This window comes from Cicer arietinum, chromosome 4, assembly GCF_000331145.2.
Source record: "Cicer arietinum cultivar CDC Frontier isolate Library 1 chromosome 4, Cicar.CDCFrontier_v2.0, whole genome shotgun sequence".
Taxonomy (NCBI): domain Eukaryota; kingdom Viridiplantae; phylum Streptophyta; class Magnoliopsida; order Fabales; family Fabaceae; genus Cicer; species Cicer arietinum.
Genome location: NC_021163.2, coordinates 4,550,346 through 4,577,140, shown reverse-complemented (window position 1 = coordinate 4,577,140; position 26,795 = coordinate 4,550,346). Strand labels below are relative to the sequence as shown.

At 28.3% G+C, this 26,795-nt stretch overlaps 3 protein-coding genes across 3 annotated transcripts in view; 1 reads left to right on the top strand and 2 right to left on the bottom strand.

Moving 5' to 3' along the window:
• The window catches only part of LOC101514561 (uncharacterized), a 4,570-nt gene extending 2,628 nt beyond the window's left edge, over positions 1-1,942 (top strand). The window contains exons 4-8 of the mRNA XM_004495523.4: positions 18-183; positions 281-383; positions 473-601; positions 872-1,087; positions 1,360-1,942. Of these exons, the coding sequence (XP_004495580.1) occupies positions 18-183; positions 281-383; positions 473-601; positions 872-1,087; positions 1,360-1,641 (896 nt within the window). The 3' untranslated portion in view covers positions 1,642-1,942. The remainder of the gene's footprint in view (positions 1-17; positions 184-280; positions 384-472; positions 602-871; positions 1,088-1,359) is intronic.
• Positions 1,943-2,823: 881 nt separating this feature from the next.
• LOC101514246 (uncharacterized) lies at positions 2,824-10,135 on the bottom strand. The gene is made up of 2 exons (XM_004495522.4): positions 8,073-10,135; positions 2,824-3,680 (listed from the first exon to the last, which is right to left on the bottom strand). The coding sequence occupies exons 1-2, from the start codon at positions 9,651-9,653 to the stop codon at positions 3,282-3,284; spliced, it is 1,980 nt and encodes a 659-aa protein (XP_004495579.1). The 5' UTR covers positions 9,654-10,135; the 3' UTR covers positions 2,824-3,281.
• Positions 10,136-12,713: 2,578 nt separating this feature from the next.
• Positions 12,714-16,384, bottom strand: LOC101513907 (uncharacterized). Its single transcript, XM_004495521.4, has 11 exons — positions 16,245-16,384; positions 16,010-16,074; positions 15,876-15,931; positions 15,731-15,797; positions 15,577-15,616; positions 14,707-14,820; positions 14,567-14,598; positions 14,372-14,432; positions 14,038-14,129; positions 13,712-13,948; positions 12,714-12,998 (listed from the first exon to the last, which is right to left on the bottom strand). Exons 2-11 carry the CDS (start codon positions 16,049-16,051, stop codon positions 12,843-12,845), a joined length of 897 nt encoding a protein of 298 aa, XP_004495578.1. The 5' UTR covers positions 16,052-16,074; positions 16,245-16,384; the 3' UTR covers positions 12,714-12,842.
• Between the last annotated feature and the right edge of the window lie 10,411 nt (positions 16,385-26,795).

The following is a 26,795-nucleotide window of genomic DNA, read 5'->3' as shown; positions in this document are numbered from 1 at the left end:
CACTCTTTCATATGCAGGGTCTTCACGGTCTAGTTGGAGTTGTTACTTCTTGCCAGAAACATCCCTTGAATGCCGTCAGCGTGCTTTCGAACTTATGAAAACTGAAGAGGCATGGAGCAAAGGAGTTGTGACCACAAAAGAAAGCTATACATCCAAAAATATATGGACTGGACCAACTCCTAGGTAAATCTCTCAGAACTGCATTTATGATTGCTTCCATACCAAGATTCCAACCGTACTTACAGTTGTTTTGTTCTTCCAATGCTGATATATACTTCAGGAAGTGGGGACTTCCATGGAACTATTTGCAACCTACAACTTCTATAAATGGAAGTTTGCTGGCTTCTCATAGAAAAATGGATAATCGGTGGTGGAGAGCACAGGTTCTTGTTAGACCTACAAGAAAAATGGTTTGTTCTTATTTTGGCAATAGTTTATGATTTAATCTTGTCGCCCTAAATGTCGGTTTCAGGCGGTACGCTACTTCATGAGGTTTCCAACTGAATATACATGCAATTTAATGAACGAGGCCCGTCACGTGGCCTTTGGAAAATTAGCTGCAAAAATGGTCCTTCAAAGTCTTTCTGCAGACTGGTCCAAGGTGGATGTTAAATTTGTTGCACCGTTTTTCTTGTTTTACATAAGAGTATTGAAAGTTAAGAGTATATTATTATATAAAACCTTGATTTGCATCAGAATAAAAAGGGGAACCATGAAAAGGTGTCCTATAAGAAAAACTACTTTATTTTTCCTAAGGATTGTTTTTCTGATTATTTGATAAACACAACATAAATTTTACATATTTGGTAAATATTGGTCTTGAGCTAGTATACATGAAAATTATGTACTTTCCTTTACTTCTTTACCTCAGGAAAGCAGTAACAAACAGCAGTCTGATATCAATGAATATGTATGGTCGAATCACAAGCCGTGGGTCCCTAGGCCTCTTCTAAGCATGCATGTAAGGATGGGAGACAAAGCATGCGAAATGAAGGTGGTTGAATTTGAAGAATACATGCAGCTCGCTGATCAGATTCGGAGTCATTTCCCGAACCTTAATAGCATTTGGCTTTCCACTGAAATGCAGGTACTAGTTACCTGAACTCCCTGCAGTCATGGAATTTCACATAGCTGAAATTTGACAATTTGGACTATCAAACCAAGATCAATCCGTTCACATTTTCGGCTTGTCTAAATCATGCCTAAAATGTAAAGTCGGGTGTGAGTCATCTGATGGTCTGAATTGTTTCCATACTTTTTACCTTTCAAACTAATAATAATTATAATGGGTCACGATTAAAATTTAAATGATATTTGTTTATAAAGTCTAACACAAATACTACTCTTGATTTGATTCAGCAAGTAATTGACAAAACAAGAGAATATTCACATTGGAACTTTTACTATACAAAGGTAAGGCGCCAAGTTAGGAGTAACATGTCAATGGCAGACTATGAAGCCAGCTTAGGTAGAGAGATTAGCACTAATTATCCACTAGTTAATTTCTTAATGGCTGCTGACTCAGATTTTTTTGTTGGGACATTGGGGTCTACTTGGTCCTTCCTTATAGATGGAATGAGAAATACTGGGGGAAAGGTAATGGCTGGATACTTGAGTGTTAACAAGGATAGGTTTTGGTAATGTCTTGTAAATTAGATCATTTGTAAATATTATTATGATAATAATATGAGTAAGTAGTATGTATAATTACTGCAGCATGATCTCTAATAGAAAGAGTGATGGAAAAATCAATTACTCAAAATGATTGGACTTTGTTCTGCTAGTCTATTATTTTTTTTGTATGGTTCCTTTTTGTTCTTTCTCGCGGGGATACCTACTTCATTCTTAAAATTGAAGAACTTATTTACAATTTATTTAAATGTCTTATTACATAAGCACTAGTGTAAGTATTTTCAAGAATTAATGAAAATAGTTTATATTATATATTAGCTTATTTCAATAAGTTTTCTTTGATAATTAATTTAAAAAAATTACAACTCATAATGTCGGGTACCAAACTGTTTGGCCACTCAAAGACCCAAAATGTCTGCACCCTTCAATCTTGATGGTCAAGGGTTTGTGTTCAGTACCAATTCAGTTGCCCCTCATTTGTCAGTTTCACAAGGCCAATAGCGACGATCGAGCTGGACATTAATTGACCTTATAGAGGCAAATTTCACATAGCCTCGAATGGAGTGAGAAGTGAAAGGGGGTTGACTGGTTCGACGAGAACGAACACTCACTTGTATGAGACACAACATATGGCTCCCATTTGTACTATCATAATCATTGGTGACCACAGAATTTTGGTAGGGGACACACTCTCAAATTAGGGTTCGATCTAGTAATAAGAGAGGTCAGACCCTAGAAAAGAATATCAACATAAAAGCAGCGAAAAAAATACATTTTTCACATATCCCAAAATACTAGATTATCCTCTAAAAATAATTGTTTACATAATAACCATATTTGTATACATCCATATATGCAAATACCATATAGAGTATTAAAGTCATTACTCATATTTGTATAGATCCAAATATGATATTATTTTTTTTTAAGAATGAAAATATATAGAGACATTATATTACCCTACTCAAAGTAGACGTTATATTACCCAACTCAAAGTATACTTATTGTCATCCCGAAAACATAAATGCTAGTGTAAATTAATTTTCCCTCACCCCCTCTAAATCAAACATCAGTATATACGCTCTTCACCCCCCCTTTCTTTGTTCAAATCAATACTCCATGAAGATTATTGAATGATATCTTTAGATAAGAACTCGTAAAATGTAAAGAAAATTGGATGATCCACCTTGGTGAAAAGAAAAGGCAACAAAGAAGATCCGAACTATCAATGAATAGAGTTACAACAACAACAAATTTTACTATGTCAATGTCAGTCGGAAAAATAGCGACTGAGATACCACTCAGAGAAGTGCAAGATATTGTGTATATAGATGTACATACAAATATTGGAGAAAATTAGAATGAAGCCAAGTAGCCAACTAATTGAAGGTGATACTCTCTTCATTTTCACTTCACATGACAATACAACAATTTTCAGATGATGAAAGCTCTCTTCATGGTCTGATATCACAAATGTGCAAAAAACATAAAAGCATCCTTCTCTTGAAGAGCAAGGATCACACGAAAAGTTCCCCGTAAATTCTTCGCGAGATCGTCCAATGTAAAAGGTATAGTCAGCTGTGTACAAATACTCTTTACACTTCCTCTCTGGAAATGATTATCAAAGTGGCCATTACAGATGTACAACACTATTTGTATAATTCTCCCACATCATCACTCCCCTGATGGACTCCATCTCCTCCTTTAGCAACTGACTGCTTCTTATTTTTCTTACTTTTGGCTCTTTTTGCCTTTATACGGCGTTTCCTCTCATTTGCATCCACCCATTTGTAATCTGAAGGAATAATGAAAGGGTCTACTTCATCCTTATATCTGTGACTATGACTATCAGAGTCACTAGATATCATACCACGATTTCCTTTCATCCACGAAATCCAGGATGTTGACCCTTCTGATTCCTTGGATTTGGCATCCTGGAAGTAGACTGGGCTAGAGAGTGGAGTTGAAAACTCCTCTGATGTCTGAAGCTCCTCAAATTTTGTAAAAGTTACAATAACCCTTATAGTAGGGACTATAGGAATAGCTACCTGCATAGCAATAGCATAACCAGAGGTCTGAGAAACAGTGCTGCAACTTGCAAACACTGACACAACATTTGGTAAGAAGCTAAAAAAAGCCCGGCAGGATATAGATAGCCAAAGTAATATGATAAATTAATTGTTTATATAAAATATTAATTTTATTATACAATAAAATATGTCATACAAAAAATACTAACCAACAAATGGAATTTGCTTTGCAATACATTGTTCTACATAGATGATGAATAGCTATATATCTTCAGATTTTAATGGACAGAAGGGAAACTCCATGCATCAGACTAAAGAATACTGGGCATAAGCCAGGGACCTGAGAAACTTCTCATAATTTTGACTCAGCTCCATACCGAGTGTTCAATTAGGACACAGATTCAAGGGGAGAAAAACACTAGGAACCATAAATGTCTTTAAATAACGACACTAGGATCGAGTAACATATTTGACAATAGAATGATGATAGTATCTCCCCACAGAAAACCATCAATATTTGGAACTAGACTGGTGGAGAGTACTAGAGATCAAAGAAATTGATTCGTACTGACTTGTGACAATAGAGAAAGAATCTGTCACTCATGCACTGTCAAGGAAAAGAACAAAACTCAATCCCCCAACCCAACAGTAAGAAATAAAGAACTTTCAAGAGGGCGAGAGACTGTCTAGACAAATTGCAACCACTTCAAAAAAACTTCATTGAATAGACTCCTGTTTTCATCCTCATAAAGTACAAATGTCATCACTTCTTAGTTCTTTGAATTTTTGTTATCAAAATTCGATTATGCAAAATGTCACCAAAATTGGTTCTTCTTTGTCGTGCTGACATAAATGAATGTAGCGAAGGAGCCTCGATTTAGGGACTTGACGTAAAATATATATGGATGATCAATGTAATCTCAACACCATTAGGAACCTTAGCCTGGTTAGTTTGAGAAAACAGTTTTTTGCCATTTCTTGTTTCTCCTTTAAATTAAAAGGTTTACTTTCATTATGTTATCTATTTGCAAATATGTTTATTATGAGACCAAACATATCCTAAATTGATGGCAAAATCATCCGATGACCACAATAATGGACGTTTGTAATATTTGAAGAATAAAAGTAGGCTTTTATTCAGAAACTCACTATGATAGTTTTTGATATTGAGCAGAATCAAATCTAACTTGTAAAACCCGCATTTTCTCTATTATTAGTAGTGTGAAATATATTTTTATTTTTTCCAACAATTTATAATGTGCTTGTTATAATTTTATTCTTTATTCAATTATTATTTTTGAAAAGTATATATGTGTGTGACATGATTTATTTAATTTGACCGAATATTTTACTAAATTATGTGAAAATCAATTTTTTTTAAAATATTTCGTTGTGAAGTACTTAAAAAAATATTTATAATAATGACACGATTTAACTATTTCTAAAAACAAAAACAATCAAGATATTTTAGATTAGTCAAATCTCAAATGTTAGTTAACGAGAAAAGCCATATAAATCTCTAGTTGGTTATTAGGTTAGGTCAACAAAAAGGAAAGAAAAAAAAAAGGGATGTTTAAGTCTCTAGTTAATAGCTACTTTAAGTTTAAAAAAAAAAAGAATATTGAATCATACATAGTGTACGAGAGAGGGAAATAATGATCAGTGCAGCAACAACGAGAGAAAAAAGAAAATTGGTTCCAATAGTCTACGGTTGTGCAAGGAATTTGCTCCAATTTCGTTTAAATTTTAGTATGTCATCTTTACCTTTTAACTTAACTTATTAATATAATCTATTAATATTTTTACTATCTCTGATATAAAATCTATAACTTTGAAACGATGATTTTTTTTACAAAATTTATGTTTGTAAATTAAAATATTAATTTTTATGGTAAAGTTGTTATTGATCAAAAACTGATTTTTAGTAAATGGCTTTATGATGATAGATAATTTGGAAAATGGTTTTGATATTATTATTATTATTGTGTAAAAAATATTTTTTAATTTTAAAAGCAAAATTGTGATATCCAATTTATTATTTTAGAAGTGTTCTTGATCAAGAATGGTCTGGTCTGGTCTATTTAATAAAAAAGGCTAGACTCATGCTACTTTTAAAGTCTATTTATGTAAATAGGTCAGACTCAGACTTATAAAAGAGTCTATTATGCCTAACAAGCCAGACTATATATTTTTTATTATTTATTAATGTTATTTTTTATTATTATATTAATAATATTATTTCCTATTTTAAAGTCTATTAATTAGGCAATCACTGAGTAGTCATTTCATATTCGGTAGTGATTTCCTATTTGGTAGTCGTTCCATATTCGATAGTCGTTCAATTAGGTAATTACTCAGTAGTCGTTCCATATTTGTTTGAGAGGTAATAATGGGTGCGTTTATTTCAGGAAAAAAATATATTCTTTAAAACTAAAAATCAGTTTTTAGGATTTAAATGGTGTTTGTTTCAAATTTTTGAAAAATTATTTTGTTAAAAAAATCATTTTTTGTTTAATATATATATAGATATGTACATTGGTATTGATATGTGGAGAGGAGAGCATCAAGTGGTATGAGTAGAACATCATTTAATTGATATGGATTAGAGCATATAGCTTGATATGTGTATATGAACTAATTATAGATTCATTTTGTTTTTTTTTGTTTTCTTAGAAGGTTGTTGCAGTGTAGACTTGTTAATTATTATTTTATTAGATTTGATTATAATTTTATTAGTCTCCCTTTAAAAAAAATGTAAAATATAATATTTAAATGTTTTAATGTGAATAAGGTTTTTAAAAAGGCTTTCAGGTCAGGCTAGACTTTTAAAAATGTCAGGTCGGGCCGGAAAAAAAACCTATGATAGGCTGTAGGCCAAGCTTATGCCTAAAAAATCAATCGTAAATCAGGTTCAGACTTTTCAAAATCCAGTCTGGCCTATTTACACCCCTACTTGTTATATTAGAATTTGGTCCAAAAGAAATATTTGAAAAATGACATTTTTCCTTTATTTTATTGGATTTGTCGTGAGGCACTTGTGTCAAATAGACTCAAAATCTTTTTATTGGTACTTATTTGTGTGCTAGCTAATTTGAGAGTATTGATCTTTTTTAAAAATATAAAGAAATTGTATGTCTTAAAACCTTGGTAAGGGCATCACTCCATTTGTTTTTCTAATTGAATTATATGTGATATAATTGCACTGTGATGTTATGTATTGGTTTTGTTTGTGTGTTATCTTCAAAATATGTGTTATATGAATTATATGTTTATGAGTGATATTATGAGATTAAGCAATTTGCGTATTTTGATTGGTATCGGATGGTTTTTCAAGATGATAATTTTGTATCTAAACTAGATCGGTTTTGGACGCTCTGGTTGAGTGATCTATTTTGTTACTAACTAAGGTGATGACATTCATGCATGCATTGGTGGTCTAGACTTAGTCGCGAGTACGTGATGACAGATTGACAGTTCCTTGAAAAGTCAACGTGGTTCAGAAAAATAATCAACGGTGGGGTACTGCACATGAAACTCTGAAGAACATTCGTCCAATGGTGGGACTCTTTGCTCTACGAGATGGTGAAATTTCGGAATCATGCGTTGATATCTAGTTTAACAAATAGGATTTGTGCATTTTGATTAATTTGTATCTTTGGTGTTTTGTGTTATAATTGTTTACTGAAGTATATGATTTAATTATATTCTTGCTATAATAAATATATATATATGCATGGTTATTTTCTTTGTGTTTGTTATTTGAAGATGACCCATAGGACGTCACTTAAGCGAATAATGTTGCGAGTCAACCTAGTAGGAAAAATGCCAAGAAGTACAATAGCATGTTTGAGGCTCTGAGATACTTTATACTAGTGTTAGACTTGTTGGGAGAGTTTTCCAGAAGCGTCCAGAATTATGACCAACTAGAATTTATTTTTACCTAGTAAAAAGCCAAGAGTTTTGGCTTTAGAAGTTTCTTTTGTTTTACTTATTGTAATTGCGAATATTATGATTCATTATTTTTGAAAATACAATTGAAAAATTATTAATTGGTTTTAAAGTAAATGGGTATTTAAGATAATTTTATAAATAAATAAAAAAAACAAATATGTATCTTTACGTTTAAAATTTCGTTAGTAAATGTCTCGAAAATGCGGGAGGTTCCATAACTAAACTTATGTCTAGTCTAGTCTTATATATGTAGTCATGTAATATTTGGACAAAAAAGAAAGAGACTTGAATCTAATCTTATGTATGTAAAATATGTATGAACAGAATCCCATCTAACTAGACTTGTCAGAAAATATAAAAAACAGGTAATGCAAGCACATTGTAACATAACAAGAAGAGTGCAAAGCCACTATGCATTAAAAAATGAAGCACTGAATGTTATGATAGTATTTGGGTTACCTTGACAGGGAAGGTTCCTTGAGGAAGTTTGGTTGTCAAAAGTTCTCTAAGTCTCCTAATAGCCTTCACCTTGTTCGCCAAGATGTCAAGTACCGGCAGAAGCTCATCTGTTTTCAAAGGAAAGTCTTGTGTCAACCACAAGACGGGTCTTACACCCTTTTTGAACTCACTTTCACTCTTAGACTCATTACTCGCTCCTTTCTTCTTTTTCTTCTTCAAATTTTGATCTTTTCCTTTCTTTGAATTCCTTTCCCCATGGTCCTCCTTAAGAAACTCTTGCTGTTGCTTTTGCTGATCGCTCGATCTCTGGTTGCTACCTTCTTGGCCCAACATCGAAAATTTCTTTGAAACCTCTTGTTCATCACCACCATTCTTCAAGTTCTTCTTGTTCCAACCAAACCAACCCTTCTTCTCTTTAACCACACCATTAACTTCACAATTCTCATTCTCATATACATTTTCACGACCATCAAACCCTCCCCCTACTCCGCCTCCTCCATGCTCCTCATCCTGACAAACACCCTCCGAATTCCCCATCCGTAGCGCCGATTTCAACTGCGTTCTTTCATCAGCAGTCAACACATCATCAAACTCATCATTATTCTCTCCATTCAAAAAAATCTCTTCATCCACCAAAGCACCCGGAACCCGCCTTGATTTCACACTAACCATAACATTGAGCATGTCATAAACCTTAGCCTTCCAATTCCCAACAATCTCAGTCTTCTCCTGACGCCTCCAATTCAAATTCGGAACAAGCTCGGCCTGAGTAACATCGATACCAGGCCTATACATATTCGTCTGAAACATCAAATTAACTTCATGAGCAACTTCAGCTTCAGTAGGTTGTGTACCAGCACCTTCTAAAGCATTGTTAATTTCCTTCTCCTTATGAGAAAGACAAATCAAAGAACCATTGGGAAGATTCACATTACCATCCTCTGAAGTGTAACCCTCACCGAGAAACAAAAAACTCTGATCAGAACGTTGAATGCGAAATCCATCAAAACCAGCTAGTGTCATATCAGCACGAAGATTGGAACCACGTTTCCAAATACGGTAAGTATCAGAAGGTGCAATTCTACCTATAAAAGGAATAACAGAACTTTCAAAATGGAAAGAAATCTCCATATAGAAATCGCGAATTCGAGAAGCAGAAGCAACTATTCGCGGCAACCTACGGCACCATTTCGCCCAAGCGAGAGGTTGATAATGGCGAGCGATAACGAGAGCGATTGATTCCTCTCTGTTGCAAACTGCTTCTTGGAGAGCACTCCAGCCTTGCTCGTTTTGAAGACTCCAATCGGCGCCGGCGGACATTAGAATATCGGCGGAGATTGGATCCCTAAGACGTACGGCGATGTGGAGAGGGGTTTCGCGGCCGGGAACATCGCGGCGGTCGATGACGGAGGAGACTTCGTCGGCTAGAATCTCGGCGGCGAGGGATTCTGATTCGGTGTTGATTTCGCCGGGTTTGGCGAGGTTGGGGAGGGTGGAAACGAGACGGCGGAGGGAAGCGTGGTCGCGGTTGGCGACTGCCACGTGGACAGGACTGTGGGAGTATTTGGATGTGTCTTCCATGTGAATGTGATGTGGGGAAATTAGTGTTGAAATGAAATGAAAATGAAATTGAGATTAGAAATAAGTGAATTTGGTGGAAATAGTTTGGGCATTTGTATAGTGTATGTAGTGTGAAGAGAAACTGAAGTGGAGAGAGTTGGTGAAGAATGATGTAAGGAAAAGGAAAGAAGTGGAAGTTTCGGTAATTTGGAATTTCCTTTGAAAAAATGGCAATGAAGAAAGTACTAGTAGTTGACAATGAAAGGAAGAGGAATTGGGGAATTTGATTTAGGGTTGAAATGAGATTGGATCTAAGAGAAGAGAACAACTCAAATCAAAAGCACGTGAAGGAAAGGAAGCTGCGGACACAATCTCACACTCAGATCAGAAATGGCATCGTCATTTTGTCAAACACCTTCTCTACTTATCAGTAGTATCCCTCACTGTCTGGCCCGGGGCATGTGTGAGGGTAGTGAGCTTGTGTGATTGATTGCCCCACTTTTCATTCATTTTTCTTTTGGAATTATAGTATTTATTTGTGGTAAATTATGTCACATTGTTTTTTCTAGCTTAATTTCTATGCTCTTTTATGGTTAAAAGTTTTAGACATGCCAAATTACAATCATCATTCATATATTGTAAAAAAAATTGGTTTTTATTTATTTAACTCTTTGGTTTTAAGGAAAATGTAAAATTCTAATAAATAAATACAATCTGACTAATAATTCTTCTTGTCAAAATTGAAACTTTGATAATCTCACTAATAATTCTTTTAGTCAAAATTCAAACTCTAATATTCTTCGACAATTTATTTTCTCATTAACCACTTGTATCTAATTATTTGGTTTTGTGATAAATTATTATAAAAACTTAATTAAATTCAATTGATTGTTTTTTATTTGTTCAAAAAAAAATCCTTTAAAAGATAATCAAATAGACATGATACATATCTAATTGTCATGGCTGAGTTAAACCAGTTGACTCGACTGAACTCGAGTCACTCGAATGGATTCATACGATATGCACACGGATTATATGAGTCACACGATTTTGAAAATATGAATATTTATAAATTTAAATGATCGGTTATGGATAAAAAAGATAACTTCATAATACGAACGTTTCACTAAAAATTCGTTAGTATAAAAATCTTTTAGATTAGTCTCTTAATATCACTTAGTAGTCACATTATCCATATGATGAATGAACTCCTTAATAAAAATTTACTCAAATAATAACACAAATATTAAAATTTTAATATGTTTTTTTCTTTAATTGAATTTGAAAATAAATTAAACAAAAAATAAAATAAAAAATTAAAATGAAAATCCCAAGATTTTGGACTTAATTGTTATAACTTTTTTACAACAAAATAGTAATTATTTTAACAAGTTTTCATTCGTTTGCAATTTAGAAAACAATATTGACAATACGAAGAAATAAAACTCGAAATTATTTCAAATCAGTTGCTATAGAGAGTTTATTTTAAAAATTATTTCACCATAGATAATTTTAATAAAAATTACTTTTATAATCAAAACTAAATAAATTGTATGCTAAATAACATTTGTGGTTTTTTAACTTAATTTCAATTAACATTTTAGTTATTTATCTTTTTTTTCTTCTCCATTTGATTCTTTATTTTAATTTTAAGTGATAATTTGATCTTTTATGTTTTAAAATCCCAACAATGTTATCCTTTTTTTTTACAAAAATTCATCAAATTTTTCAAATAAAACCCATAAATTTAATTATATTCTTCAATATAATACAAAATTCATCAAATTGGTAACTCAAATGTTCAACTAAATTCATATTTTCATTCTTTATTTGATGTTGTTAGATATGAAAATATGAGTTTATTTAAAGATTTAAGTTATGAATTTGATGAAAATTGCATTATATTGAAGATGATAATTAATTTTATAAGTTTTATTTAAAAAATTTGATGAATTTTTTGAATTTTTACAATAAAAAAGAATAACATTGTTGATATTTTAAAACATAAAATATCTAATTGTCACTTAAAATTAAAATAAATGACCAAATAAAAAATTAATTAAAAAAAAGACTAAAACGAAATTAAATTAAGAGATCACAGTACTATTGAGCATAAACTATATTATTCTTAAAAATATCAATAAAATAACTCAATAATTATTGAACATCAAAATTAATTTTTTTTTTATAATATATAAACTTAATTGCAGTTTTAATCCCTCTATTTTTATTTATCCGTAAAATTTATATTCCTATATTAAAATCCAACAATTTTGATAATATAACATAATTCAAATAATATGGCGATACAATGATATCGAATAATTAATAATTATAAAATTACAATAAAATTTTCTAAAATATTTACTTTTAAATTTTAAAAATATTCAATTTTATAATTTAATTAATAACATAAATAATTAATGCGTAGTTAGTTCTACATTATAAGATCATATATAAAATCATTTAAAATATATCAAATTATCATTTTTTTTTAATTAAAAAATATAAAAAATAGACCAAAAATAATTTTAAAAGAGTGACCAATTTTACAAACAAAAATCAAAATTACAATTAAATATAATATGTAACAACCAGAACCCAAAGGAAATTACTTTTATAAACTAAAATTAATTTAAACTTAAAACTATAATTTAAAACTTTTATCTCTAGAATGAATTTTAACTTTCCATCTCATTTTTTATATAAATATATTCAAATACCAATTATTTTAGATTAAACTTACTTTTAAAAAAAAGTGCAATATTTGAATACATTTTCCCACATATCCAAACCCAAACCATGGATGAAGTCCATTTGTAAGGGGCGCATACTACTTTTTTCCCACGTCAATAGACACATTCTAGCAACATATTCACTACCTTAAATGTTTCTTAAAAAAAAACATTTTATATCTTATCATAGTTGTGAATGATCCAACAAACTCAATTACTTCATGCAAGACTTGCAAAAAATTATAAACACCTGCACATTAGAGTCATTCTTATCGGAAGTGATTATACCACACTTCACTACACGAAATAAAAGCAACACATACAAAATTCAAGATGAAACTAGTCATAATAAATTATAGACCTAATTCTATTTTCTTTTATTCTCTTTTCATTGTTTATGATATCTAACAAATAATTTCACGAATATAATTGCCTACCAAAAAAAAATCATGAATGTAATGAAAACTATTATAATTTATAAATCTAAGTCCTTTAGACAATCAAGTGCAGCATCTACATCCGGGGTTATAGTAGCATGTTTGGTGATCTCCCCAATTATGGAACAATGCTTTTCAGCAGTATTCATAGCAGCATAATCTTGAGCAAATGAGCAATCCATACCTGAGGAAACCTGCAACCATTTTAAAAAATAACACAAATTTAGCTTAAACAAATACCAATATTATTATAGTCAAGCTATACAGAGTAATTTTGGAGTTTTTCCATAAGTGATCTGCAGAACCAGGTTTATATGTCACTATATTGTACAGAACAAGGTTGGAGCCTTGGAGGAACCCATCTGCAGAACACCATGCATAGCCTAATCATTGCACCTCTCTACAGCATAACCTGTTCTTCCATTTATACAAGCTTTATTTCCATTGCATGTTACTTATTTCCATTATTATTTCAACTGTTTTTAGCTATAACTTGGTATCTAGGATTAGTAGAATAGGGTCAATCCCTCCATGTATCATTATTTGAAGTAAATTACTTGTATCGCATTTAAAATTTTGATAATGATTCATCTGAGCCTCTAGGCATCTGACATCCTTTCTCTGAAGACTTCTCAACTTTGGGATTTTCAATTTGAGAAAACATTTTTTGTTTCAATTTCATATCTTTACTTTTAATTACAAAGTTGTCACCTTGTTTTCATTTTGTTTTCTGTATTCAAATATTTGTTCGGAAAAGGGTGAAAACAGCTTTCTTAGTTCATGCCCTTAACTTCTCGATTAAACATAAGTATATGAGACATTTCATAGTGTTGACTATTGAGTATATAAAAAAAATAAGAACTGACAATAATACTCAGATAAGCATCTTGCAATTTATCTTACGCACATCATAAAGGGTGTTACCAAGCTTCAGTTTAACTGCACCACTCTTGTACACGAGCATTTTGCCCATTAAGCCAGGTGGCAATTCGTTCAACTTGTAGAGCTTCCCCACACCTTTAGAAACTCGAGGACGCTTAGAGTTCTCCTTAACATCTTGGCTTCCAGCCTTAGCTGGGTTTTTAATCATAGGAACAACTGGTGGTAATTTAATAAAGAATGCACTTGCCTCTGGATTTTCCTCCTGCCAACAATTTGCTCAAAACATTGTTATAATAATTTAAAACAATTTGAACTTAATAAATTTGATTTCCTAAATTTTGGTCTAGTTACCAAAAGGCCAAGCTCCATTGCTGAATTTGATTTGCTTTCATCATAAGTTCTGGTTATTGCAGCCTCCCCAAATTCCTCCTCGTTAAGATATTCTATCATAACATGTGAAGTTAAAGCCGCTTGACTTAGCAATATAGCATAATACAAAGTGTGTTTTATTTTCAACCGAACAAACTTAAATGGAAGTTTGATACTATATAAATGTAACCGTAATACTAAAGCCTCTTAGTTCTGTAAAAAGGCAGAGTAAAACTAGTTACCAAAGTGACTAATTGTGGCATTGTTCAACTCTGGTGAAATTAAAACTATATCAAAGATGATTCCTGGAATTTACCTGGGTCGCCTGAATATGGTTTCCTCAAGGGAAGAGCTATTGGATAATTGCTGTTCATGTCCTGTAGCAACATCCAACGACCAAATTTTCAGAATGAAACAAGCATGAAACAATTGCAAGCAGTTACACACAGAGGAAACAAATAGAAACAGTAAATCCATAAAACAACATATTTGTTTCACTCAGTACACTTACCCATGGTTCTTGGTATTCTTTCTCTTTCACACCTGTTGTTAAAGCATCAAATAGATGTTCAATACAAGGAATAATTATGCAGCAAGAGTAAAACGTTTTGTTGCAGTTTATTAAATGAAAATGCCTTGATGGAGACATACCATTGAATGCTAAATTTTCACCAAAGCTGGTCTTGCTCTCACTTTTTGGAATATTGTATGATTTGCGAGAAACTGATTCGCCTCCAAAACCAAAAGCAATTTGTGAAGCTGACACTGCAAACCATAAAATGGGCAAAGCAATGTCAGAAAGCTAAAAGGTTGATGCAACTCCTGCCTTAGTGAAAAGGGAATCATCCTGAGATCTCTACAGAGGCAGACTAGATGGCAAGTATTCAATTTTTATGAATCATTCATAGGAATGGCAGACATTTGAAGCAAAAAATCATAACTATCCACAAAACAAGTATGATGTGTTCATTTAAAATGTAAAAGCCGAAACAAATTACAAAAAATGAGATTATTTTCATTCTCCTGTTATTTAGCACGATATGAAATTCTTAGTAAATGTTCATCAATTGCTCATCTCTATCGAGCAAACTCAATCACATTTAAAGATAAAGTAGTAGCAAAATTGATCATTTTAAAGATGGTTATTTACTATGTAGCAGCAATACCTCGGATGGAAGGAGTCTAGAGTGTTTAACATGTGTCAGTGTCTGACACCATCATATATGGTTGGTTAGATTCAATTACTACTATTTTCTTAAATTATTACATGTGTCTAAATTTCAATGTCATGTCTGTGTCGATGCATAATAGGTTATTTATAAGTAAATTCAATTTCCTTACTTTAATGGTTGAAATATCTTTGTGTACCTACACTATTTGAGGATTTGTCACAACAGTACGATTTGTTTTCAAGTAAATTTCAAGATGACAGGGACAGAATCAATGGTTCGGTCTTCCAACTTTAAAGTCGCATAAAGTTGGTCATCACAATTTCAACACCAAAGTAGTAACACACTATACCTTTTTTCTCAACCTTCATCCTTGCCTTCATGGCATTCTCCTACAAAAAAACAATGAAAAAAATTTCAATTTCAACATAACAAAATTAAATTCAAATCATAGAAAAGTTGAACAATGGATTGCCAATTATAAATCAAACTGAAATAAGATATACATTGAAACGCCGGAGAAGCTCCTTAGCATCTGCTGCTGCTGTTGCATTATCCTCCTCAGCCACTTCACTGCAGAAACAGAACAGATTAAAACAACATAAAATTAAGCTGCATAACACAACTATTATCAAACAGATTGATAAATACCTTTTAACTTCTATCTTTGGCACTTTACGTGGTAAAGCTTTTGGCGCAAACTTTACCTGCAAAAAAATAAAACTAATATCATTCACCAAAAGAACAATGAAACAAATAAACCATTCAACAGATTGAAATCAAACCTTTCTTGGTGCTGGAGGCTTTGAATCAAAATTTGGATCCATAGTAATCCAATGGAGATATTAAACTAAGAAAGAAAACAGATTCTAAATGAGATATTTGATCAATGAATATGAATATAATCATGTGATTCTAAATGAGATTCTAAAATCGTGTGTGGATGTAAAGCAAAACATAGGTTCAATTAACATTAGTAGAAAAACAGAATAAGAGTATGGGGAACAGAGAAAAACGAACTTATTTAGCAAGAAACCGCCACCGGCGATGAACGGAAAGCGAAGGCTTAGTTGAAGTTTAAACGCAAGAGACGGCTGCGTTCTACTTCGAAACACATGCGCAGGGTTTTTTTTTTCTTTTTAAAGTTTAAATAAATACTTTTTTTAACATACTAAAATTCCTAAATTATCCTTGGCATGCACTATGTAAACCTTGTAGATTTATGGGCTTTTTTGAGTTTTTGGAGGGACTGTGTTGCATGTGTGGTAAGTTATATGAAAACAAACTATGAGTCCCTTCGGCGTTTTCCACTTATGTGGTGGCTGCGGCAGTGGGTCGTGAGGGATAACGGATCTCGGCGCGGTGGTTAGAGATTGCGAGGCAGAGCAGAGTGCGGGTTTCGAAGAGTTAAAGTAGAGAATGACAATAAAAGAATGTTCTTGGATTAAAAATAAAAAAAAAAACAACGATCTATTGGTGGAATGGCGGTGGCTGGAGCTGGGCCGTGGGCCAGCGAGAAGTGGATGGTAGTGGTGGGTTTGTTGAGAGAGAATTAAGGGTTGTTGTTGTTGTAATCGTGGAGAGAGATAGAAGAAACAGACAAAAGCATAAACCCTAATCACTCGATAATAATAATAATAATAATAACTAAATTAAAAAACTGAAGGGTATGGTTACGGTTAGGGTGGCTAAACCTCAATCCTGACTTAAAACCATTTCAAAATTGAAACAACCTCGTTTACGGTTTAAAAAAATCAATCGATCAAATTGGTTTTCAATTTAAAAAATTAACTGAATCGATTTTCAGATAAAAACCTAAACCGAATTACTTTAATTTATTTTTTTAGTTTTTTAATGTTAAATTTTATATAATTATTTCTGATTATTTTTAAACAACAAATTATGTTCTGATTTTTTTGAATTAAAAATTAGTTCGGATCAATTTTAAACCTAAACCGAATTACTTTAATTTATTTTTTTAGTTTTTTAATGTTAAATTTTATATAATTATTTCTGATTATTTTTAAACAACAAATTATGTTCTGATTTTTTTGAATTAAAAATTAGTTCGGATCAATTTTTCGAATTGAAAATCAGTTCGATTTAATTTTTTTGAACTAAAAACCGGTTTAGTTTGATTCTAGTTTTTAAAAAATCAATTTAAAAACAGATTAGTTCTCAAAATTGAAGTAGTTTAATTTAGTTTTTTAATTCTTATAGGTCAAATTTTACATAATTATTCTTAATTACTTCTAAAAAAATTCCGTTCTAATTTTTTTGAACTAAAAATGAGTTCAGTTCAATTTTTCAAATTGAAAATTGGTTCGATTTAGTTTTTTCAACTGAAAACCGGTTCGATTTTATTGTAGTTTTTCAAAAAATCAATTCAAAAACAGTTTAGTTCTCAATTTTTATAAATCAGTTCAAAAATAGTTATTCAATTCATTTCTGCAGTTTGAATTGGTCTTTAGTTTTTTTAAACACCTCTAACTACGGGTGATGTGTACACTTTTAAGAAAACAAATTTATATTTCATTAAATTTACACTCTATTAACATTGAATTCAATTTTTTAAAATATATTTTTTTTAATTAAAAGAGTTTAATTATTATGGATTGATAAGATTTTCTCTATCAATACATCATATTTATTTATATATTTCATTTTTAATATAATTATAATAAAAGTCATAAATATTTTAATGATTCAACGTTTGAATTTGATTGAAGGTGTCAAAAAAAATTATATTATTTGTATATAGAAATTCAATCGTAATTAAAATGGCTCTCTTTTAAAGTAATAATGTATATTTATAATTTATATTAATTAATTAGATAAATTTTTGAACTACATAGTTATATAAAAGACAAATTATCATCAATAAAAAATTCAAAATAATATACAAATTGTAAGTGATGTGGTTTAAATTCAATAAATCTTCTAATAAATACAATTAAAAACTCCTCTTATTGATTTCAACTTATCTAGTTCAAAAAAAATTTATTTTTAAATAAAAATTGGAATAACTCGTATATTCATAAAATATTTTAATTGAATTTTATTTAATAATCATTAACTCAATTTAATTTCATATCTATGGATATCAAAATCCTAGCAATAATTTATTCAATAGAATAAATGTAGAACTGAAATTGATGATCAACCAATAATAGTATTTCTTTGTGTTGAATTGAAAATGGAGTGTCGTTAAAAGGTAAGACTAAAAAAAATACAATTCTAAACTCTCAACAATTTTTTAATTACAAATAATTGGATGATGTGACTGAAAATTGGAAGAAAAAAAATTATTAGAAGAAATACAATGATAACCTTAATCAAATTGTTTTGGTCGGTAAAAGATTCCTTTGAAATAAAAATTGTTCTCTACTAGTAATATTAGTTACAAATAGTCTACTATAAAAAGTTACAAAGAAGATAAATAATGTAATAAATAACTTGTGTCAGTGGAGTAGTTATATAAAATTTTACAAAAATAACAAAAATAAAGTGATAAAATAAATAATAACATTATAAACAAAAGAAATTGAACTAGGTTAGCCCATGATTTAGTATGTATATTCATTTATATCTAAGTCAAGTGTGGAAAATTATCTCACTCTTTATTTTTGTTCACGTGACATAAAATATTTATTAAATTTTATTTTTTGTAATGTATTGAATCAATTGTATATTCTCAAAATTTGAATTTAGATAGGATGACGTTGTCTGAAATTAGTTTTTGATGAAATAATAGATGTAGAGGAAGATGAGCATCTCCTACAAGTATAGTTGGAAGATATTTCTCTCAATTTTAATCTTATTTATTCGTAATATATGAGGTCATTTAAATTTTGAGAATATGAGTAATATATTTCTCTCTATGAGTTTTTTAGAATATGTATAAGAAAACTTAATTTAAATTTTTTCTTTAATACAAATGTGTTCCAAAACTTTTATAATTTTAATATATATATATATATATATATATCCCAAAAAACTCAACTTTTAAAATTTTTAAATCCATTTGTGTATAGAAAAATTTAAATATTTTTATTATATACACTATTTGACAATTTTTTTTATACATTAAACTTTACATAAGTTATGTAAGTATTTTTTAGTTTTTTCTTTGTTGAAAAAATGGTTGTGTTATGAAAAACTAGAAATTAAGTTTTTCGAAACACAAATATGTTTTAAAATATTGAGAGTTTAAATTTTTTGAAATATTTGTATATTTTGAAAAACTCAAATTTTATATTTTTTGAAATATATTTGTGTACTAAAAAGCACAAATTAAGTTATCCAATAAACACTTTTAACAATTTGTGTTTTTTTTTTATTTAAAATGTGAGAATAGTAATATAATTATGAAATATAGGACAAATTTTTCTTATAATTAGAGACATAGTAGTAATTAATAAAAAAATTTAAATTATAAGGGTCTTTGAAACATCATTTTAAACTATAATAGCTTAATTTATTTATTTATTGAGGAATGTGATAAGGACTAAATGAATATTTAATAAATTTTTTTAGTTCAATTTTCTTAAAATCTTTCAAAAAATATTATTTATAAAAATTATCTATCTCTATAAGCAATCAAATAATGACTTGAAAAAAAAATTATTATTATAAAAAAAAAATCTAGTAATAATCATATCATCTCATCAATGCAAAAACTATTCATTAATATAAATTTAAAATTTAAACTTAATTATTTATAACAAATGTTGTGATTCATTATTTTTGTGATAGGGGGCAGATGAGTGCTATTCATGGACGTGACCCGTTGACATCCTTAAGTCAAATTATCTTTTGAGAAATCTACGATTCACCTTTTCACCTTTACTTTTCATGCCAAAGCAGATGAAAAATATCATTCTATCTTTTTTTACCTATACAATTTGATAATCAAAAAATAAAAAAATAATTTTAAAACTTTGAATAAATGTGAAATTTTTAAAATGTAATTTTTCAACAATTTAAAATAATTTTAAAACTTTGGATGAGTGTAAAATTTTTGAAATATAAATTTTTCAAAAGTTTAAATAAATTAAAAAATATGGATGAATGTGAAACTTACAAAATGCATTTTTTTCAAAAGATTTAAAAAATTTGAATAAATGTGAAACTTCATAAATGTAATTTTTTTTTTAGGTTTATATTTTTTTGAAACTTTTGATAAATGTGATTTTTACAAACCTTTTTTTAAAATTAAAATTTTGGGTGAATGTGAAACTCCTTAAATATAATTTTTTCAAAAATTTAAATTTATTTGAAACTTTTGATGAATGTGAAGCTTCTAAAATGCAATTTTCCGTAACTCTTTAAAGAAAATTAAAATTTTGGATGAACACAATTTTTGAAATGTAATTTTTCTAAAATTCTTAAAAAAAAAACGTTAAAATTTTGAAATGTTAATATTTTTTACTATCAAGTAGTGTAGAGTAAAAAAATGTAAAATAGTATTTTTATGTGATTTGGAAATTGGGAGGTAAATATGAGAAAATGAATGGTAAATTTATCTTATTTTTTTCTTATATACCTTTTTTATTTTTGTATTATTTGGACTCGTTTGATCGCTTTTCCCTTCTTTTATCAATTATAACAGTTCATTCCCAAAACGAGCTCAATTGATCCATTGAAAAAAACTTCATTTTATATATTGAGCTTGAATGTTCAAAAATACTTAAAAAAAAAAAAAAAAAAAAACCAAGTTAGTTCTAAAATAAATGAAACATAATAAAACTCGAATAATAATTCAACAATGATTCTCAGCATGATATTTAGAAAAATTATAATTATTCTGTTATATTCTTTGTTCAAATTTTATTTATCCTTTATTCCTCATTTTGAATCCAAATTTGTGATTATTCATTCATTCTCAACTTGATTGTATAATATTTAAAGATTCAAGATTGAAGATATTTTGTGATTTATGATATGATTCTTTGAAAGTTTCATATTGATTAATCATTATTTTCTTTAGTGATATATTTTATTATAATTTCATTCTTTTTAACATTGTTTGTTTTCTCTATGTGTTTTTACCATATGATAATAAAGCAATTATCATTTTCCCTGTTCTTTTAACCTATGTATTAGACATTTCTCATTCTCTTTATATTTTCATATTATTATGGTTAAGTTTTGATGGTCAAATTTGGCATTTGAATATTTAAGATTGAGATGTTTGATTCTATATTTGAGTGAGTATCTCGGAGACATCGAAAAATTCTCAAGTTAGCTCAAAGTAGACCGAATACTTCAACGAGAGTTATGCAAACTGCTACCACTTTCTATATGAATTTTGTTGTTTAGTTGACGTGATTACGACATGTATTTTTTTTCTTGTATTGTATTGTTCTTCCCAAGTCGGGAATGTTGTTATACATTTTCAACTTACGTGACGTTAGAGATAGTTAAAAGATATTTATAGTTAGATATAATTTTTTATATTAGTTACATTAAAGTACTATATAAAAGCGTATTATATTCTAATCGTGTAACAATTCTTCACATATTCATTGTATTTTATATTTTCTTTTTCTTTTTAATTATTTATCTATTTCTTAATAATTGGGTGGAAAGGATTCAAAACTTAACCTATCTACACAAAATGGTAAGTGAAAATAAAGGAATTGCGTCCGTGTCCTTTTCAATACAAGAATTACTATTTTGTGCCGGAGACAAACGATGGATTGATTTCTTGTCTCTTGGCAAAAGTTTAGGGACTTACAGGAATTTCTGCAACGTTATACATCTTTTTATGATATTGCTTAGAGCCCACAAAATAATTCATCTTTTTCAACTTAATGGCTTTGTAATATTGAAGAGTACATGGTTTTGTTACCTCCCTGTCTATTTCTCCACTAGTTAGATTTTATTTTGCCCAAGCATTTATTTGTTCAGGAGAAATTAATGCAATTCGAATGTGTTGATGTTTATACTGATCATTCATAGAATAAAATTTTTAATTTTGCTATCTACGCTCTCTATTTAATTACCCACATCCATAATTTAAAAAGAAAAATTAAAAAATTCAAAATGTCTTTTTTTCTCTCTTTTAATCTTTATCTTCATTAACCTAACTTTTATTTATTATATCTTTGTTATATTTATTCATCATCTTTAATATCTTCGATGTCTTCAACATATTTATTTTGAACGTCTTTAATCAAGTAATCAAGTAAACATCAATGTTATTATTATTTTTTTTTTTTACAATATTATTGTTGTTTATGTTTATCATTATGCAAGCAAGACCAGAGATGACGTTTACATTTTTTGTAGTTGTTGCAAACTTAGATACAAGGATTGTTTACAATTTTATTATATATAATTTGCTTTATATTCAAATACATGAAAACGTGCATGAGTCAAAATTAAATTTATTAAAATATAATATTCAATTAAAGGTGTAATTATTTTCTTAATTTTTATATTAAAATTTTAATTAGCCAATATTTTTTTATTTTAGATTAAAACTATAATGAAGATATCCTATTAATTAAAAAATTAAACGGCAGATATTCAAACAATTTTATTGATTATATTATATATGCTAATGCATTTATTTAAGATATTCAATGTTAATATTTTTAATGATTATAACAGTATGGACATTTGACAAAGAAACCTTTGTTGTTAACTTATTATTATTATTTTTGTTTTTAATTGTAATTTAGAGTTAGTTTTTTTATTCAAAATCATATAAATGATTTTTATATGATTTTCTTATTTTATTTTTTTGTCTCTCTTATAAATCATATAAATCATTTTTGTCTCTCTTTTTTTCTAAATAGTTTTTTCCTATAGCGATTTCATATAAGTTTATTTTCTTTTCGTATTTTTTCTGCTATCTCGATTAATAAGCGACGATGTTTATTTTATTCATATTAATAGATTATCTTTATCGAGTAATCAATTTCACCGTTCTCAATGTTGTAGATTCATAGACACAAGTATTCGATCACTTTAATTTTATTAAATTTACATGTATTTTGACATTTTATGTTATGAACCTTGATTATGTGAGATTCTTCACAGATTTATCCTTTTCAGTTTTTGGTTAATCTGTCTCTGCGTTGTTCTCGATGTATTCTTTTAGTTTGAAATAATATTATTTTTAATAAAAAAATGATTATAACCATTTGTTTTAAAACTAAATGACCTTCTTTAAAGAAAACTAAATAATTTTTAATGGATATATTTGATGTACATTTAATTTCATTTTAAAAAGTTTATATTATTGTATATTTACCATTTAATAAGATTAGGACATACATTACAATTTTTTTATTTTATTGAAAATTAAAACAAAGAAACATGTAGTATAACAAATTAAAAAATAAAAAATTTCTATGCTATTTCACTTCAAAAGAAACCTAAAAAATAGTCAAGGAATTAAATAATTGTCCAATTAAAACCATAAAAAATAGTTTATTATTAATTTAACATGTTTTTATTATTAACTTACATTTGATTGAAAACATCAAACAATTTTGTCCATTGATATTTAACATGTTTTTATTGATGTTGTTGTTCATATTTGCAAGTTGCTTTATTTTTTATTACTTTGCATGTTGCTTTATTATTATTTATTCGTGCGTCACAGATATACATGTCTAGTTTATTATAATTTTAAAAAATACAATTTATAATTACAACTTTTATTGAAAAGTATTTGTGAAATAAATAAATAATTTTATTTTTTCAATATTATTTTTACTCAAATCTTTTTATTAGTTAAGATGGAGATTGCTTTTCTTTTTAAAATGAAAAAAAAAACACCAGAATTCAAACAATAATAAAAGAAAGAAAAATACTAACATAATTAATATACTAATATTTTCTATAAAAATAACAATGAAAAGAAAGACAAAAAAGAAAGTTAGTTGAGGTGTTATCCTTGGAGAATAGGTTTAGATGAGGATTGTTGAGCTGACTCATTGCCAACACTTATAGTCAAACGGCCCCATCGTTCCAAAAGCATCGCGTTAAATCAAATTAATATTTTTCCCTTTCAAATTAATTGTTCTAATTTAAAGACACTTTTAAATTCCCTTTAGTTTTAAATTAAACAAAAAAGTTGAGCAAATTGAATGTACTTTTAAATTCCCTTTGAGTTGTGCAAACTGTTATTTTTAGCACTTTATTAAGTTATTTTTTAGTTTTGTTTTGATCATTTAGATTTAAATCATTTCATTTTGATTGTTTAAGTTATAAATATTAGATATTTTAATTTTTTAAATTATTTTTGTTTCATTTTAATTTTTTAAATTACAAATATTAAACACTTTAGTTCCTTAACATACAAACATTATATATAGAGTGAGAATAAGTCCAGACTTTGAAATGCCTAAGTTTGACTTACAACTTATCATATGTTTTTCTTTTTCTAGTATGACTTAAAAGTCCATTTTACATTAAATTATTTAAATAATATATTTTTTATTTTTTAAATAATGCACAAGATTAAATTATTTAATAAATATGTTATGTGATTGTATCAAATCCAATACCTCTTGGACAATATATGTTATAATATATCTAAATTTATTTTCTTTCTATTTTTGTAATAACTCGAATTAAAAACTCCATAATAAAGATATTATTTTTATAAAAAATATTGACTCAATGATTTTATTGTTATTAAACATGCATTTTTATTGTTTATTGTAATATTATTGTAACGTTCAAATTGCAATTCTTATTATTGTAATATTTTATTGGCTCAAATTTCACAAATTTCAAATTTCAATCATTGTAACTTAACTATTGAAAATATTATTTCGAGTTTATATAATCTAACAACTTTTTTTTTTATATTTAAGCATTATTAATTTAGAATTAACTATTATAAACAATTTTATTAACAAATTCATTAATTTGTTTATTCTAATAAAACGGTGGGTGTGACTAGTTAGAATTATGATATTCAAAATTTGATTTTTACAAGTTTTATATTTAATTTTAAAAATTATTTTTCAAGGGATTGTTTAGAAATGCAAAAGTTTTTTGAGATTTATTTATTTTAACAAAAAATAATAATTGAAGAGTAGTTTTTATTTTGGTAAATAATAAAAACGCACGTTTAATAAAATTAAAATTCTTGAGTAAAAAACATATAAAAATAAAAATAAAATCCTTAAATGATTCTATCTCACAATTGTGGGAAGAAGTTTTATTTTTTGAATACAACATTAAGAAGTTTTTAATTCGAATTATTACAAAAATAAAAAGAAAATAAATTTAGATATATTATAACATATAGTATCCAAGAGTTATTGGATGAAGATAGAGTTACATAACATGTTTAGTGAGTAATTTAATCTTATGCGTTAATTAAATCCAATGGTTATTATTAATAGTTCTCATTTATGATAATAACTATCAATTATCACCGTATATGCTTCCATATATATATATATATATATATATCAGGTATAATAGGTTTTTTACAAGTCTGAACATTATCTATTTAAATTAATACGCTTTAAAAAAAAACATGAGTCTAATGTTTTAATTAAACAGATCATACCAGATTAGACCATAAATAAGTCATGTCATAGACCTCTAACGGACGACTTAGCATATTCCCACCCCTAAATTTATACACATTGATCATTTCTAATAGTATTTAATATTGTAACTTAAAGGGATCAAAATGTATCAATTATGCAAAAATATACCACAATGGTTGATATTTATAGCTTAAATGAATAAAACATAACAAAAAATAATTTGAGGGATCAACATGTCTAATGTTTGTAATTTAAACATCAAAATGAAAGGACAAAACTTAAGGACCAAAATGAAACCTAAAAGTAGCTTGAGGAGCAAAAAATATAATTTAGTTGATAAATTTATATTATTCAAAGTGACATTAATAGTTGTTTTATAATTGTCTTCAAAAGATTTGAATTCAATATTTTAAAGTTACATGACTAAACTTTTACCATTGAGTTAATACTTTAATATTTTAAATAAAAAATAAACGACTTAATATTTTTAGTACTTAATACATTAAAATATAAATGATATAACAAAGAGAAATAATTATCATATATTTTACCTCTATTATATTTTGATTTTTTTAATAAATGTGTGAATATTGTTATAATAGTCTAAAATAACAAATTTGTTTCGTCAAGTTAATAAGATAAGTAATTAGAAGATCTAAAAAAACAAAAAGAATATGGTGAGCTTTGCTAGAGTTTACTCCATGGCAAATCTTAAAATTACATATTCCCAAGAGAAAGCCCACATCTATCCATTTTGGCATACTTCTATTGCAGTTATAGCAAAAAAATCAACATGTAGAAATCCAAAATACTATTCTTTAAAAATATGTCAACTACAGAAGCGGCTTCTTTAAGTTAAAGTATGGAGATTTACCTAACTACAAATCTTGGAGCATATCCTGGTGTTCCTCTGACCCATCAAGGAGTCTCAAAAAATATATTCTCCTTTATCTTGAATAGACTAAGATGTAAGCTCACAAATTGAAAAGTTAACTCTCTTTCATTTGTAGGTAGAGTCATTTTTGTTCAATCATCTTTATCTAGC

What these genes read in the sequence shown, in the direction of transcription:
- LOC101513907 (XM_004495521.4), bottom strand. Translation starts at nt 16,051, where the DNA reads ATGGATCCAAATTTTGATTCAAAGCCTCCAGCACCAAGAAAG. An exon ending in TGAAAATTTAGCATTCAATG is followed by an intron (nt 14,599 to 14,706) that starts GTATGTCTCCAT and finishes CTTTAACAACAG; the next exon opens with GTGTGAAAGAGAAAGAATAC. An exon ending in AAGAATACCAAGAACCATGG is followed by an intron (nt 14,433 to 14,566) that starts GTAAGTGTACTG and finishes ATGTTGCTACAG; the next exon opens with GACATGAACAGCAATTATCC.
- LOC101514246 (XM_004495522.4), bottom strand. Translation starts at nt 9,653, where the DNA reads ATGGAAGACACATCCAAATACTCCCACAGTCCTGTCCACGTGGCAGTC. An exon ending in AAGGAACCTTCCCTGTCAAG is followed by an intron (nt 3,681 to 8,072) that starts GTAACCCAAATA and finishes ATTGCTATGCAG; the next exon opens with GTAGCTATTCCTATAGTCCC.